Raw genomic sequence first — 13,501 nt, forward strand, 5'->3', positions numbered from 1 at the left:
GACCAGTAGTTCTGGTAGTGATCATTGATACACACACACACACACACACACACACACACACACACACACACACACACACACACACATATACATACATATACACATACATACACATCATTAATATAATACACACACAAACACAAGTATCTTTAATTGAAGTGTAAATATTTACACCCATTCTGCATGGTAACTAGCAATGTTCTGTACATTCAGTTCCATAAACGATTGACGTTATTGCTATTTTTCCCTTATTATTTAGCTTAGAAATAAGTAGACAAAATGTCTATAGTTGATCGCACGAAAATGACCTGAGCCGAAGAAGACACAGAAGACCATGGAATACAACTGTTGACTACTGGATAACAGGAAAATCCATTCTCTAGTGATGAAAACCCCATCACAACCAAAATCCATACAGGATATGGATGTACTGTACTTGCAACTGTTGTGTACTTGTTTAACATAAATTAGTAAGCCAAATTTAAATGTACTGGTTTAACATAAATTAGTAAGCCAAAAGTTGGTAAAAACAAAGTTTCCTAAGACCTTCTAGAAAACCTGGTAACATTCTGGAACAACATCCAAAGGACAAATGAGACAAAGATCAACTTTTCACATGTCCAAGTCACTGTGTCCTGTTCCATCCTGATAAGCACTCTAATACGGTACATGTTCCTGGGTTTCAGTGACTTAGAGTGTATGTTTTTGCTGTTTTGTTTCGACTGACAGTTTTAGTTGTCTTTTTGCACTACACACAGAAAAAAGACTGCACCTGCATCCCTTTTTGACAGATTTCAACTCACCTGGAAATCTCCTAAGTGTCCAACTGACCAGAACTGGACTGCTTGTAATGTCTGTATTTCATTTTATTTAATTTGTTTAATTGTTATTTTAAACATATTTGACTGCTTGAATGCATAATACTTTTGTTGACCATGTTTTGATGATTTATTGAGATGATTTATTACAGTAATTTCATATTTTTGGTAAATGTTTCGAAAGCTTACTTAATCAAACATGTCTGTTGAAATAAGTGATGTTTAACAGTTTTGGGTGTCAGCTGACTAAAGTACTCAAATAATTGCCTTTAGCAAAGGAAAGGCAATGTGAGTTTAAGATTAGTCACAGTAACAGTTTGTATTAATAAACTTTAAGAGCGGTCATTATTAGTTAAATAAACCTCACGTTTTATATAGAGTTCTCAACACACATTGAAGCCAATAGACAGCAGTGTATGAATGATTGATTGATAACATTGTTATATTTTCACATGTTTGTTTTTCACACATAAATAATTTCGTTTTATTTTTCACATGATTGATTTTTTAAATTTTCTCTGCATGTGGTTCAATTTTTCAAACACATCTGTTTATTTTCACACATCTGATTTACTCACACGAATGATTCATTTGTCTATTCTCTACACCACTTATTCTATTGGTTTGCACGGAACCTGGAGCCTATCCCAGGAGACTCGGGGCACAATGCAGGGACACCTTGGACAGAATGCCAGTCTATTGCAATGCAAAATCAACACTATGGACAATTTAGAGAGGCCTTTGGACCTGGGGAGGAAGCCAGAGTACCCAGAGTTATCCCCAGAGGCACAGGAAGAACAGGTAAACTCCACACACACACACACACACACACACACACATACAGTGGTGGTGTGAATCAACCCCCCAAACCTGGAGGTGTGAGCCAGATGTGCTAAGCCATCATGACAAATTAAATGGGCTGCAGTTCCTACACTGATCACCAGCTTTGGATATACGAAGACTCAAATGAAATTAGAAAGTCTGCCTATTATTATTATTATTATTATTATTATTATTATTATTATTATTATTATTATTATTATTATTATTATTATTATTATTATTATTATCATCCAATACACTGTGGTAGACAAATATGAATAATAATAGCTTGTCTAAATTCACTGTATGTCTGTATGTTTGTGGAAATCAGCATCATCGCATTGCAGAGGTTTGCTCCCCCTTTTACTCTTATAATGAACCACATATATACTGTTCATGATGGTCAGGTGTTCACACACACGTGTTTTGGTCACATAGTGCACACTTTTTGCTGTATTTCTGCAGCCTGTTTCTGCGCCCAAATGAGCTAAATGTGGCATGATTTAGGTTTAGGTTTAGAATTATGGTTAGTCCCATATTTTCTGGATCTATGCCACTCATTTGTAGCTCTACCACCTTGTTCTTGGCTGCAGAGATCCTGTCTTTCTCTATCCCACATGCCATCCTTGCGATTTCTATTGATGATACAGTTTAAACACCATACACACTGCTTATAGAAGCCAAATGGAAATGAGTCAGGAGATGAGCAGTTAATGTCCAGGCTAGAAATTTGATGATTTATTAATCAAATGTTTCTCTGAACTGCAGAATTTGCCAAGCAGTTAGAAGTTATGGTAAGAAAACAATCAAACAAAAAAAAAAACTACTATTAGAGAGGCAAAAAACTAATAAACATGCTTCCAAAACACAGAAAGTGTAAGTTGTTGGAAACATTAAAATATATCGAATAAAGTCAAATAAACCCTTCTGTTTATTTTAATAGATACTTTTTCCCCAAAACATATTACACTGTTTGTTTGAACGATCCTTTATTTGTCCATGTACGGATCATTTATTTAGAGACTTATTTATATAAAGATATCTAAGATACTGTCAGTTATCTTATTTAAATAAAATCTTATTTGCCTGTTAAACAGAAGTGAGTGTCAGCTGACTAAGATAATCAAATAATTCGCCTTAGCAAGGGAGAAGAAATATGAGTTTAGGATTAGTAATAGCAACAAAAAAATGTAATTGTGTAATAAAATAAAAAGAACAGCCAATTACTGTTAGCTTAGTGACATTAGTTAAACAAACCACATGGCGTTATGTACCGAAGTCATCACACCTAGAAGTCGGTTGACTGCAGGGTCAAGCGGTGAACGTGAGAGCTGCTAGCAGGTAAAATTTTTATTAAGGACTTCATATAGTCAAAAAGATTTTAGTTCCAGTTTAAAAATGCACTACAAATTAAGGTAACCAAACGTTTTGGGAGCTTTTAATAATTTTCAAGAGAGAACAAAAAAAAGAGAAGCTGTTATAATGTAAGTGCTAACCGGAACTTGTTTAGCATCATTCAATGAAACTATAAACAGATCAAAAGGTGTATATTCTTAAATAATAAATAAAAAAATAGCTAGTTGTGGGGAAAAGTGAAGTCGGCCCCCCCACCCAACGCAAAACATCAGCAAAATAAACGTCAGCAAAATAGTCTCGTTCGTCTGCGCTCCATTTGTGCTAGTTTGTGCTGGTAAAGGTTTCGTTTGTACTGTGTCGGTTTTTTAATATTAAATGCTTTATTAGGTGGTCATTCTAAGGTCACTAAGTCAAGTCAAGTCAAGATCCATACGGCAAACCGAATCCCACTAAATAGTGGCGTTCACTAAATTGTTATCTACGCTATCCACCTTTTAGCTTTTAACAGACACAGCGATGTGTGGAATGTAACATATACTCCAAGGTAAGTGTTTTTACTTGGTACTCTATTTTCTTATGTGAATAACAGTAGTAATAGTAACACTGTCATAAATGCACGCACCAATAAGCATATAAACATACACAGTACCAGTCTCTTAAGCTGTATGTATGTATATACATCAAAAATACAGTAAAAACAGAAATGTTGTGAAATCTGTTCTCTGAATATAAAGTAAAGTGTAATTTATTCCTGTGATCAAAGCTGAATTTATTAGATCATAAATACAATAAAACAGTGTAATATTATATCAATGTAAAGGCTGTTTTCTATGTAAATATATAGTAAAGACATTCTAAGGACACTTTAACTCTGGACTTACACAGCACAGTGCCACTTTATACAGTTTACACACTATTTACACACCATACTGCACCTGGACACTTTAAGGAAAATCTTTAAAAACCATACACATTTACGTATACTGTATGTATATTTATGCATATGTATATACATTATTTCTCCTTTTATATTTTCATATTTTTATATAGTTTTTTATATAGTTTCTTATATAGTTTATACTTTTTTATTATTTTATTACTATTTTATTTTCTTTGCTTTTTTTATACTTTTTTTTTTTCAAATTTTTATTTTATTCTATATTCCTGTGATTAAAGCTGTATTTTCAGCATCATTACTCCATGATTTGATGATTTGATGCTTAAATATCAATTATAATTTGTGCTTAATTAAGAATTTTTATGTGGATTCTTTGAATAGAAAGCTAAAAGGAACACCACTCGTTTCATGATCACTATCATGAGTAAATCCTAAAGCAGTCCAGATGTTGTGTCTGTTTAATTTAACAAAGGTGTATAGAGCCTTTGCAGTGATATTGTTTTCTAGCTGCTTACTAAGCTCTGTTCAGATACTCTGATTAGGTGTAGCTATATTGCCATTTTGGACTATGGCATCTTTTGCTGAACACAAGACGGTGAAAATGGAATCCCAGTCAACTGTTGGTTTCTTGGGCATCTGGGATAAGCAAAACATAATTTCCCACTTAAATAATCCTGACTCAAAAACATAATGTACAGTTTCAACTTATTTTCATGCATTACTGTATTGGTCTGAATACATATTATAGTAATAATATATAAGGATAATATATCTTATATTAGGACCATGGTAATGTTGACCCATAGATGTACAATATATTAAAGAAATCTAACATGGGTCAGATGTGCAATTGTAATTAGTATTTCATTAGCAGTATTATATTAGCAATGAGTTTTCTGTTCAGTAAACATTGACAATCTTAGCGCTCTTGTATGTTGTACTATTCTTCACGTTAACTAATTATGTTGTAATTGACAGTGTTAAAACTTTGTACTTACATTGGCCAGAAATTTGATTTAGTAACGACTTCTGTAGTTTGCTTTGTATCGATCTTTTCTCAACAAACTCTACACTGATTTTCACAAGAGCATCTTGAACAGAAGTGTCACTTGTGCCTAGTGGTGGTGGCAGTGAAATGTATCAGATAATCCTTGTAAATAAAATAAAAAGTCAGGAGAAACCAGGGAAGTAAAGATAATTGGTTATTGAATTGTTTAATGGTCTTGACAGTTGAGTTGTCATTCTATTAAAACATCTTTACTAACATGAAATATGTTGGGAAGAGATTGAACAAATAACAAACCTGAAATAAAATAGTCACTGCTCATGAATCATAAATTTGTGACCAGCTAAATGATCTATTTTACTCTATAAGTATTGTAATACCAGCATTTATAACCCACCTATAATGTTCAATATTAAACCACTGGCACAAACCAGCACAAATGAGAACGAGATCGTTTTTGTTGAATTTGGAGCGGGGGGGGGGGGCTGATGACGTCATCGGCTATAATAAAATGTTTAATATTATAAAAACCGAAACAGCACAAACTAAACTTTTAGCAGCACAAACCAGCACAAACAAAGAACGAGATTATTTTGCTGATGTTTTGTTATGGCACATGGCTGTGGTAATCAACATTCTTCATGTTAGTTTCATCTCAAAATCCTGTCCTTTTTATGGTCTTTCCTATAACAACACGCTGTAAAAAATCATCCAAACAGGGATAGTCATTAAAGTAAGTGAAGTCAAATTAGTGTAGTGTATAAACAGACATATTGCTCGCAAGATGAACAATAAAATCGTCTTAGTCTACAGCAGTGAATGATTCCAGAATGTTCTTCTACTTTTCAATGGCAACTGTAGTGTCTTTTCTATCCACTGAGAGGAGACATTGAGGCCAGTTATGTGTTGTGTGTTATATGTTATAGGTCCAAACATACAGAATATAAAACAAAATAATTTGATAAGGTGCAGATAAAATTGACTGGATGATAATACAATAGTAACCGTTTGGAATATTGCACATAAATATCAGGTGCAGTTGTGGATTAATAGGAATTAAAAGAGGAAACTGAAAATGCAATGTAAAGAGAATTTTGAGAATTTTTGAAAACCATACATAATGGGGAATTTTTTTAGGCAGGAAGCACAGAAAAAATGGTGCTGAAGAAACATCCCATAGACATGGTAAAAGTGCATGGAGTTTTTCAGAGCAAGATTAGATCATTCTGGGATGTCTTGATGAATTGATCTCGGATTGATTGCTGTTTGGGCAATAAACTCTATTTTTTTTCTCATCAACGGATCCTGTGAAAAATGGGATAACAAAAATAAATTTATTATTGGAATATGTAGCAACATCCAAATTAGCTTTATGCAATCTGGTAGTATCGGTATTAGACTCTTTAAAATATCAGTCTGGAGACTATAGATTGTTCCTTTTATGCCTTTTACTGATTTTATGCTATTTCGGGTAAACACTTCAGGCCCAAGATTAGCTTAATGCACCACTACATGGAGCATATTGTTTCAGGTTTACTAAGGAAAAGAATCCTTAAATTTATCCCTGTTGATTTAAGAAGAAAATTATAAAGTTAAAGTTTTTGTAACCTTCATTATAACCTGTAAACTAACCTTCATGTCCGTGTTCAGAAGTGATGTACAGAGTCATCAGCTTTCTGTGTTCGGTTGAGAATTTTGGCCATTAGCAATTTTATGCATACTCATTTATATACATATGCAGTTAATTAAATGTAAATTAGATGTTCATTGTTCACAGAATATCAGAGGGATCTAGAGATGTAGCTTCATGATGATTCGGACATTCAAAGACGAGATGCCAACTACATGTGATCTTTGAGAACAGCAACCTCCTCATCAATACACAATTATCAGACTGTATCTGACTGTAGAAAGGACATTATTCATAATAACACTCTCTGGTGTTTATAATAGTTTATAATCACACCCTCCAGTGTCACCCAAATGACGATGAGATTCACTTTTGTGTCTAGTTCCTCTCAAGGTTTCTTCCTCTTCCATCTAAGGGAGTTTTTCCTCAGACTCCATCACCTCAGACTTGTTCATTAGGGATAAATACAGACACTTTTAAATATAGGTCTAATATTAATCTTGAACTTTTGTATAATATTAATCTTTGTATAATATTAAACTTTTTGTACTTTTCTTATGTTCTGTAAAGCTGCTTTGAGACAACGTCCTTTTCTAACAGTGCTATACAAATAATTTTCAATTGAATTGAATATAAAGTCTACTTTTTGAAAAGTTTGCTAATAATTATGAGAAGAATAAGAAGAAAAAAGAAGAAGAAGAAACTCTCTTAAACTATCTTCAGGTCTACTGACTCAATTCCCTCCACCCTCTTCTGGTTTTAGGGTGAAAGAGGAAGTAAAGACCACATCATTCAAAATATCAATGGTTGAATACTTTACTTGCCAAGTTGGTGACTCTATCAAAGAGAGAGAATGTCAGCTGAAGAGGATCTCTGCTGTCCGATATGTTATGACATCTTCAAAGATCCTGTTGTCCTGTCATGTTGCCACAGCATCTGTAAAGAGTGTCTGGAAGAATTCTGGAAAACGAAGGAACGTCGTGAGTGTCCACTGTGCAAAGTGCTGAATCCAAACGAACCCGAATGTAACTTCGTTTTGAAGAGTCTGTGTGAGGCTTACTTAGAGGAATACAGTCAGAGATATGAAGCGGGCTCTAAGCAACACTGCAGAATACACGGCGAAAAACTTAAACTCTTCTGTCTGGAAGACAAACAGCCTGTATGTCAAATTTGCCAAAGGTCTGCACAGCACGTCAACCATGAATGCTACACCATAGAAGAGGCTGCAGATCACTTTAGGGTAAGCAAGTGCAGTGTTCAAGTTACATATAAAGTACAATAATGTGTATATTTACCTTATATATTTATCCTATGTGTATGTGAATATGTGTATTTTCAACAGATGGAACTCAAAACTGAACTAAAGCCCTTACAGGAAACATTGGACCGCATTAGTCAAGTGAAACAGTCTTACCACAAAGCCACAGCATACATTAAGGTGAGAATTTGTTTTATACTTATTTTATATAAAAATTCTATCCAAAAACACACTTTCAATGATGTTTTATTCTATTTCTTTAATATGAATCATGTTATTTACAATGGTCAATATACATCCAGAACATTTTATCATCTTCACTTGTGTAAATATACACGTATGCCTTTTGATCATCAATAGCATAGGTAATTAATTAAAATTAAAATAAAATAAAAAAAATTACAACTAACAGCTAAAATGACAGAATAGACAGCTGGTATCTCCAAATTCATAACAAGAGTTTATAGATATAAAAAGACAATTATTTAGCAGTTAGGTTGTTTTTTTTAGCTGTTCCTCATGGTACCACTTTACACAGCACACAATTACAGTACAATAAATGCATACTTCTCATCCAGTCCCCTTTAGAAATTCAAAATGAATTCAAAATGAAAAACCTTTCTTATCTACACTCTGGTCCAGTGAGCTGGTCCTTTAAAGTACTTTCTATCTAGCTGATGATGAACACGATGCACTTTGAATAGCGAATCGAGTGAATAGTGAAGTTGAATGGTTAATAAAACTAGAATGTACATTTCCTGAAGAAAATGTGAATGGTGCTTGCACGTGGCAAATCTTGGCACTTGGTTGCGAGGGTGAAATTTTAGGAATTTACCATTCAAGTCTATGGGACTTTTTTGGCCGCTTTTTCGTCTGCTGTGCGAACATCTTTAGTTGGATCGCTTATAAAAGTCATAGCACACCTCTCCTCAATGAGCTGGTCGATTTGACACCTCAATCATGGGTCTAGGACAAAAGCTGCGGGACAAGTTATGCGCCGGAGTTTTGTCTGCAAGAAGAATAATAAGTATGCAAGATAACAAGAATGTTGCTTTGCAAGCACCATTAATAACGGTTATCAAAATAGGAAATTGGTTGAAAATGTGAAGAATGAAGTTTTCTATAAATTCTTACTTGATAAAAATGAACTGCAGATACAAAGTACAGTTCTGTATTAGCATCTTGCTGTTGCAAAGCATGCTATTGTTAAATCATACAGTATTGTGATTATACAAGCAAAGCTAAAACCTTACTTTAAAATTTAGAACTTTACTCTCAGATCCTATGCGACTCCGAACACGTGTTTAAAGGCTGATGCGCTTGATGGATAAGTTAAAATCCATACATGCAGATACATACGGACTGCTGGTATTTAAGAATAAGATGTAAATATGTGGCGTTCTACAAGTGTTAAAGATTTTTTACCTTTTTGGATTGGATTAGATTAAATTACTAATTTTAGATTAAATCTACTCTATATTGTACTGAAAAATTTACTGCATTGAATTAATGCAACTATATTGCATTTACTGAATGAATTATTGTTACATATTTTTTTTTAGATTTTCAAACTGTAGAGTATTTAAATAGAGGTAATTTCAAAATAAAAGTCCTAAAACTTAAAGTGAAGGTGTAGGTAAATATTAATAAAGTCTGCATCAGTTTCTGAATTTGAAATAAAAAACAAAATAAATCAAATTAAAATGGAACTGCATTAGGATCAAGCATTTTTTAAAAATCTTTTTTAGGATTTTTAGCAGAGCTGTTTTCGGTAAGAATATTCACTGATTTTAATGAGGATATGAAGCTAGTGGGTGCAAGTGTTGAGGATGCAGAAGATAGGGATAGGTGGAGAAAGATGATTCCCTGTGGCGACCCCTGAAGGGAAAAGCTGAAAGAAAAAGAAAAATATTCACTGATTTTAAACAATAAAGTTGCTCTTAAACCAGATCTTGAGGCAAAAGCTTGAATTAATATCTGTCTATATTTAGATGCTTACAAGCCAGCATTGGTTTACTGACCTATTTTGTGTTTGCCATATAAACCATAAAAGAATGGAAACCACATACTGTTGCATGGTAGCAGAGTCTCTGTGACAGAGTCTCACTACAATGATGAAAACGCTTCATTCCTTGACATAAAAAAGCATTATGTTGAAAAAAAATATCCATCATCTTTATCAATCCACAGTATTTCTTAACCTGTATTTCTTGGAATAATGTATTTGGTGTTCTTCATGTCACAGATTCTGCCAATTTTAACTACTTAAATGTTTAAACAGTGTTTTTTAATATATATGTATATGACTAAATACGTTGTGCATTAATAAAATCCCTTTCACCGATTTCACGTGTCTTCTTTATCCAGAGGCAGACCCTGTACACAGAGCAGCAGATTAGGGATGAGTTTAAGAAGCTCTACCAGTTTCTACGAATTGAAGAAGCAGACAGGTTACTTGCACTGCGAAAAGAAGAGAAGCAGAAGACTCAGCTGATAGAGGAGAAGCTTGAGGAGATCGACGGAGAGATGTCATCTCTTTTAAAACTTATCAGAACCATAGAAGAAGATATGTGGACTGAAGATCTGTTATTCATACAGGTAAATTCTCCTGTAAATTTTGAATTTTGACATTTCTAACCAGAATGCTACACGTTTCAAAATGTCTCATCTTTCGTAGTGGAAAGTTCAAACAAACAGCAAGTCCTGTACATAAAAATAAGTCTTTCAGTTTTTCTTTTTACTCAACAAACATGACTTTGTTTTATTGCAGAGAGTTTTCATGCTTGATTTTATTTGTTCATTTTCAGTGCTACTTAGGACTGGTATTATTGGTAATGGGCATGGACCCAAGAACCAGGAAGCTCACTGTGGCTTGTATCGCAAAGAGAACTGAATAGAGAAATGAGTCTTTCCTGTTTCTTGTGTAGGACACTGCAGTGTCTAATACACTGCTTTTCTCATTAGCTGAAGAAAACATTAAGAAAAATGAAATTTATTTAAATTGCTGCTATAACATGTTTGACCTAATTTGAAGAAAACCTGCAAATATTTTTTTTTTCACAGAGCTTTGAAACCTCGTTGACAAGGTGAGTCATTTCCTGCTGCTATCTCCTATTTGGTTTTGTGGTACATCATTTCAGATAACAAGTGAGTTCTAAAATGACATGGGACAGCTAAGAAACCCACTAAAAATTTCCAGTTAGTTGTCTAAAAGTGAAATCTTTTTTTAATAAACACGTCCTACACTAAAATACCACAGGTAGTGAAAATTCTATCTATTTTTGGTCAACTGTGCCAAATTCATCCAGATTTTCACAAAATTTTTAGCAACTATACTAAAACTAATTGGTGTTCATTTTAAGTGTTTGTAGTTTGTATGAAGGCTCATGCTTAGTGGTTGAAGTTTCTCAATAAACGTTCGCATGAGGTTAGTTTGAAAACTCGGCATCGCGCTGACTCCTCTGTGTTGTAGAGCTCAGTGCTCCTTACAGGATCCAGAGATGATCTCAGGAACATTGATTGATGAAGCGAAGCACCTGGGCAACCTGACATACAGGGTGTGGGTGAAAATGAAGAACATTGTGCAGTACAGTGAGTTAAACATCTACTTATTATATTTGATTGAATGAATGGGAGTCATGTTTTCCTTGATTATGCAAAAAAAAAAGTGTTATTTAAATATTTATGAGTGAAAATGGATCGTTATTCCTAAATTCCTCATTGTGACTAGCATTTCTGCCATCCTGTTACAGAAACTATGGCTATTTATAATCATATATGCATCCAATCTCATTTACCTTTTCTGTCTATGGTATATCATTAGATCCCATCATTCTGGATCCCAACACTGCACACAAGTCCCTTACAGTGTCAGAAGACTTCACCAGAGTGACATTTAATGAAACCCAAGACATGACGCACCTTCCTGATAACCCAGAACGGTTCAAATCGAGTGTGTGTGTTCTCGGTTCTGAGGGTTTTGCCTCAGGGAACCACTGCTGGGACGTTGAGGTTGGGGATAGGAGTTTGTGGGAGGTGGGAATAACGACAGAGTCTAACACAAAAAACGCATGGCAGTTTTATAATGGTGTGTGGAGTGTGGAGAGTAATTGTGGGTTTTACACTCGGTCTCCTGCTCGGCCAAAGTCTCCGTTCTCTGCTGAGGGAGGACTCGAGAGAATCAGAATCCACCTAGACTGTGAAAGGGGACAGGTGTCCTTCTCTGACCCGCTCAATGACACAGAAATAAAAACCTTCAATCACACATTTACTGAGAAAGTATATCCATTTTTCTGGTGTCATAATAAGAGTTCACCTGTTAAGATTTTACCTATGACTATTTTACCCATGACAGTTCTTGAAACTGAATGAGTAAGTTAAGATCTGTCTGAAGGCCCTAAATTATATGTTTATAATTTGTTGAGAAACATAAATTAATGCCCCGATAAATCTATGAAAACGAGTGAATGTTAACAATTTTTGCTTTTATTATATTTTATATATATTTTATATGTTTATATTTTATATTGTATTGTTTTATTCTAATATATTACATTATATTTTTATGTTTATGTTCTTATATTATAATATTTTGTATTATTTTATATATATTTTATACAAGAGCACCCCACCACAGAATTTTTGTTTCAATTTAAAAGCAGCACATTTGCAAAATAAGTTTTCTGTTTTCTTTTCCTTTTCCTACTTTTTTTTATTTTTAAACATCCTCTTTTTTCCCTTCCAGCATTTTTCTCTCTTCTTGTTGTACAAATAGCCTTTATAATCCAGTTACATATGTTTCTTTCAAAGCCCTTAAAAGAGATTGTGATCGATCATAATTCAGTTTATCAGCAATTCAATACAGCTTTAAACTTATAATTGTATGATCGAAAAAAGTGTGATGCAGATGAAATTGTGTAAACAATAAATTATATTCTTTAAAATCTTGCTTGTCAAATTATAGCTGTTCTTATTTTGCTAGTTTTGGGCAGTATATACATTAAATGTGAATTTTGTGACGTGAAAATACAAAAGCATTGAATTTAGATCAAATTGTTTAGAGCAATAAATGAGCTACAGTCAATAATTGTTTATTTATCTACTCTAAGATATGGTACATGTATGAATAAATATTAAATGATAAATATTCTTGCAAAAAAATTAATTAAAAAAATACTGGATTTATAGAAACTTTATAATAACTTTTTAAAAACTTTTACTGGCTTTTTTGTGACTAATGTAGTCCTCCTTCTACTGTATATTGTATATTAAAATAATATTAAAATCACAGACAGGTAACGTCCAGTACATGCTACATTGTGAATGTATGTGCTTAGCCGTGGCCTAATGGTTAGAGAGTTTGACTCCTAAGGTTTTGGCTTCAAGTCTCGGGCCGGCACACACAGCAGTGAACACACACATCGTGAACACACACCCGGAGCAGTGTTCAGCCATTTATGCTGCGGTGCCCCGGGGAGCCGCAGCATAAATGGCTGAACACACTTTGGATGGGTTAAATGCAGAGAATGAATTCTGAGTATGGGTCATCGTACTTAGCCGTATGTTACGTCACTAGTACTCTCTGATCAGTTGATCGATTCGGGGTGATTTCTCCCACCTTGTGCCCAGTTCTGTGGGATAGATTAGGTTTTATAGATTGTAGTGATTAATAAAAAAACAAAACAAACCTGACCACCCTGCAATTAGGAACTGA

At 34.0% G+C, this 13,501-nt stretch overlaps 1 protein-coding gene across 1 annotated transcript; it reads left to right on the forward strand.

Annotated features, from left to right (window-relative positions):
* Positions 1–2,913: 2,913 nt before the first annotated feature.
* On the forward strand, positions 2,914–12,729 carry LOC113658140 (E3 ubiquitin-protein ligase TRIM35-like). Its single transcript, XM_047808396.1, has 7 exons — positions 2,914–2,981; positions 7,294–7,770; positions 7,873–7,968; positions 10,156–10,386; positions 10,852–10,874; positions 11,261–11,379; positions 11,612–12,729. Exons 2-7 carry the CDS (start codon positions 7,384–7,386, stop codon positions 12,157–12,159), a joined length of 1,404 nt encoding a protein of 467 aa, XP_047664352.1. The 5' UTR covers positions 2,914–2,981; positions 7,294–7,383; the 3' UTR covers positions 12,160–12,729.
* Positions 12,730–13,501: the final 772 nt, after the last annotated feature.

The sequence above is a fragment of the Tachysurus fulvidraco genome, chromosome 25 (assembly GCF_022655615.1).
Source record: "Tachysurus fulvidraco isolate hzauxx_2018 chromosome 25, HZAU_PFXX_2.0, whole genome shotgun sequence".
Taxonomy (NCBI): Eukaryota; Metazoa; Chordata; class Actinopteri; order Siluriformes; family Bagridae; genus Tachysurus; species Tachysurus fulvidraco.